At 36.9% G+C, this 4,389-nt stretch overlaps 1 protein-coding gene across 1 annotated transcript in view; it reads left to right on the top strand.

Annotated features, from left to right (window-relative positions):
• Positions 1-519, top strand: part of LOC138044587 (lysosomal acid lipase/cholesteryl ester hydrolase-like) — a 12,501-nt gene extending 11,982 nt beyond the window's left edge. Inside the window, exon 8 of the mRNA XM_068891062.1 lies at positions 144-519. Within this exon, the coding sequence (XP_068747163.1) occupies positions 144-380 (237 nt within the window). The 3' untranslated portion in view covers positions 381-519. The remainder of the gene's footprint in view (positions 1-143) is intronic.
• Positions 520-4,389: the final 3,870 nt, after the last annotated feature.

The following is a 4,389-nucleotide window of genomic DNA, read 5'->3' as shown; positions in this document are numbered from 1 at the left end:
AATAAGAGATTGTTCAGAAAAGTACGAGGAATGGCATTTACTCTTTGGCTTCCTCTCTTTTCTGTACTTCCAGTGATTGTTAATAGCAATTGTTATTAGGAACTTACTTTTACTTTTTTTCTTGTTTGCTGTTATTCCTCTAGCGCAAAACACCCTTGTACAATCTGCAAAGTATGACACTACCGGTCGTCGTCTACTCCGGAGAGAACGACTGGCTTGCTGACCCTAAAGATGTGCAATATCTTCTGTCTCAATTGCCAAACGTGATTCACAGTGTGGAAATTCCAAAATGGAACCATCTTGATTTCATCTATGGTTTGGACGCCGCCCCAGTAGTTTACAACGAAATCATTGAATACATCCAACACTCTTCTGAGTAACCCAAATCAAGGTTGACGTGATGATTTGTGTTTGAAATTCAGGAACTCGGCAGTAGTCATTTATAGCAAATTTAGCAGAAATATGTAATTTCGTCGAATTGTTGTCGAAATCAGAAATAAACAATCACATAACCAGACATAGCCTCCTTTTTTTTGGTAGATTGCACCTGACAGCCTTGAGGTAACGCGCGTTCGCAATCCATACCTCATTGACTATATCACTCTCCATCTATATGCTGGCGAAACGTTGAGAGATTCAGGACCATATTGAAAATGTATTGCGTCCATAAACCTGTTCTACCCTTGACTGATCACGATTTAGTTAAAACACTTTATCTGCGGGTTTTCGTAAAATGATGTCGCGTCCTGCCAGTAGCATGTGCAGTTCAGATCGTTTCCCCGCGAATACACAAAATTACATATCGACAAAACTACACTTTTTTTACTATGTCAAAGTGGTTAACCTTCTTTTATTTGAAACGTCATGTCTATTTTGAGCTGCGTTCAATTCCATACATTTCTTGTTTTAAGCTCTAGGTTTCGGTCGAGGGATCTTCTGGTGTTATAAGAGTACTTTATGAGTTCAGGAGCAAATTTTAAAAAGTATTGAAGTCTTGGCCATTCCATTGCCACGTTAATATTTCAGTGTTATAAGCTGATATATTGAGAGTTAATCTGACAAAATGAGAAAAGATAATGAGAACTAATCAAAACAAGAGGCTACAATTAGCGTAAACTCGGGCTTGCAGTGCTAGCGGAGCTCCGCGCGCGCGGAGCACCATTGTTAAGAAAATATGGTAACCCATTAATGCAAGAAATCTTAGTTTTATAGCCATGACGTCATCAAGCGTCCGTACATACGGACGTCCGTACGTCTACCCGTCCATGTATGCCAATGTGACCAGTATCATGCTAGTTAACAGCATCTTTGATATATTGGACATTCATCCTTTGATCAATTGACGCCTGTCAAAACAGGGTATCCGCTGACCAGTATCACGTGACCATATGGGCTTGGAGCTTGGAGCTCACCGAGGTCAGCGATTTTTTTTAAAGTTGACCGCTGACCAGGTACTGGCTTTCGATTGGATTGCAGGCTCACCCCCAGGGTAACTCACCAGAACATTAGCGAGGCTTCATTTTTCGGGCGCTTTCTGTGGCTTGACTCGACAACAAGGCCATACTGCATTGACGAAAGTTCTTACAAAATCAACGCTTTTCCTGTTCAGGTGGAAAACGGTTAGGAAGATGTCTTATTCCTGCATTTTTCGCTGATTTTAACCCAGTTTGACATATCATGATATCTTTGGTCCACACCAGTGGCTACGCAGCTATACAAGTCAAGCATTGGTTAGTCCTGTTCCGGGACTCCCTCGTCCCCCGCCCTGAAACGGGGCCTGGAACCCAGGCGGGAAAAGAGAGAGTCCTGTATTACTTGCAAGCGCATGCTCGGAACGAGCCAACCAGATTGCAAAAAATAGAACAAAGGAGACTTTTGTCTGATTGGCTGTTGAAAATTGTAGCATCCAGTTTCCAAACCGCGCGCTTTGATGTAAACAAAGATGGCGTTCGAAGCGATGATTTCAACTTGTGCTTCTTCCATCGTTTGTTTTATACCTTGAAGGCGGTCTCTTAAACCTCAAATGGCGGGATTTTTTTCTTTATTCACGCTTTTTGTAAGCAACCCTTTTAGTTTGCTGGGGGAAGCAACGCTCTTTTAGAGTAAGCTCAATATTACAAGTTAACAGCTTTTATTGCTCCATGTAAGTGAACGTATGGGAGCAAATCCGCCAAGTGTCAAAAACCCGATCAAAGTCCTTCGTTGGGAAGGGAGTGCTATCTGCAGAAAATGTTACAACGACGTTAAGCGATATCCTCGATCTCGAAGGCTTCGATTCAATCTAAGTAGAATTCGAATGCTCGTACAGCGAATCAATGGAAGGAGCTCGAGGTATGTGTTGAGTCATCGTTTAGCATTATCAGATGTTTTGAATTCTCTCAACGAACATCTGTTTTTAATTTTATCGCTACAGATATGTCGGGCGGAATGCCGTCTAACTGTGAGACGAAAGGTGAATTATTGCTTAGTTCACTGCGTTTATTTGACTTGCATATGCGAACACTCTCAAGACATGTACATACCAACTTTAAAATTTAACGTGCTTTCATTGAAATAGTATTCATAATTACATAGTAATCATAAGGGTATACTTGATTTTAAAAAAATTGCTAAAAGGGATCAATTAGTACATAAGAACTTATTACTTTATTGGATAATATGAACATTGCTTTTGTTATTGAAATGTGCCAACCACAAGAACAAAAGATCCTTTGTTTCGACAGCCAGTGAGGCTCTGGTTGGCACATTAATGACAATAAGTGACGTAAACGATATCTTTCCCTATTTTATCCTTGATTAATTGTGACTCCTTCGACTGTCTTATTTATGCTACAAGCAAATTATTGAAAAGTAATGATAATATTTTCAAGAAATCTATACATTAGTAAAAGTAAAGAATGATGCGGTGGTTACCGCCATAGGGGTTTCAGGTTTTACTGGATGAAGTTTTGTCAATTGGTTCTAATTGTGGAGGTAAAAATTGAGCTTGACCCTCTTTTGATTTAATTTATGTAAATTTTAAAATGTGCATTTTAATGTGTATTGTCTGGAAATTATAAACCAGGGCAGAGGGCTTATTTTCTGTGTAATTTTTAAATTAAGAAGGGCAGTGTCATTTCAAATTAAAGGCGAAGCAGATTTTTGTTGATATGACACTGATAGGATATTATTAACTACTTGCAGTATTTGATGTTAACATTCCATGCTCATTCATATTCACTGCAGAGAATATAATGTCAATTTATCTTAATCTGGAGGAAATGCTCTGAATGTACAGCCACTGATCTTAAATGCTTTTGGCACATCAATTATTCAGGATTTAAAGTAAATACATCAGTAATATTACTGTATCAGTTAGTGAACCAGTATTAATTAAACAACTATTTTTTTAGAAATGTCTTCATTTAGCTATGATACTGTCCCCATATTGAAACTTGGTTTCAACATTGTCAATGAATTAATTGGTATGCATTAATTTTGCATGATGGAACATTACGCACCATTGTTTGTTCATTACATTTATATTTTACTTTATTCTTGTTGTAGGGCAACTTGTAGTATAAACTGCAAAAAACATGGAAATATCAAAGAGAAAGTATACCACAATATGGCTGTTTAGAGGGGACAAAATATTAAATTGACCTTTTTTGGTGTCATTCCTTGCACAAAAAAGTCACATGTACTGTAAAACTTGATTGTGCACAAAAAGATGAAATAAATACATGTATTGTATTTATATTATTTATTAAGAACTTTTTTATCTTTCTAACATCATTGAGCAATGCACACTAAAGAAATAAATAGTTGTAGCTGGATAAATGAATCGATAAAACATAAACTGGATGCCCCAAAGCACTGGCCCATGGGATTGAAATTTTTAAAAATTATATACATTCTATACAAATATAATGTTTATTTACTTATCACATAGATCTTACTGCACAGTTTGTAAAATCATAATTTTCAGTCAAGTAAGAAAGTTATAACTTGAAAATTGGAGAACAGAGTTGTCAGTGATAAAATAAATGAAATGAGTGTATATTTGAATTGTGGGTTTTAGACAAAAGAGAGAAGTGATCCTCACACTTATCTGGACAATTAAGCAAATTATTGTTGTTTACAGACACCTAAAAAATTCAGGTGGTTCAATGAGATCTACCACTTGAGCTCCAAAGCCAATCAAGGACAAAGGACTGAGTGGCTTCACAAGAGCAACGTTGGGAAGATTATTATTATTACTGAAAAGTGGAAACCAGTGTTATGTCAGTAGTTTATAAACTATGTATTATCTAGACTGTCAGTATTTTAGAGCTTCAAGTTAGAGTATTTTGTATTTATTGAAAGCTGAAGTGTTAATGATATTAACTATATGCTTAACTTAGGTGTAAA

Source organism: Montipora capricornis, chromosome 4, assembly GCF_036669925.1.
Source record: "Montipora capricornis isolate CH-2021 chromosome 4, ASM3666992v2, whole genome shotgun sequence".
In the NCBI taxonomy this organism is placed as follows: Eukaryota; Metazoa; Cnidaria; class Anthozoa; order Scleractinia; family Acroporidae; genus Montipora; species Montipora capricornis.
The sequence above is the reverse complement of the archived record's forward strand: the minus strand, read 5'-3'. Positions and strand labels throughout refer to the sequence as shown.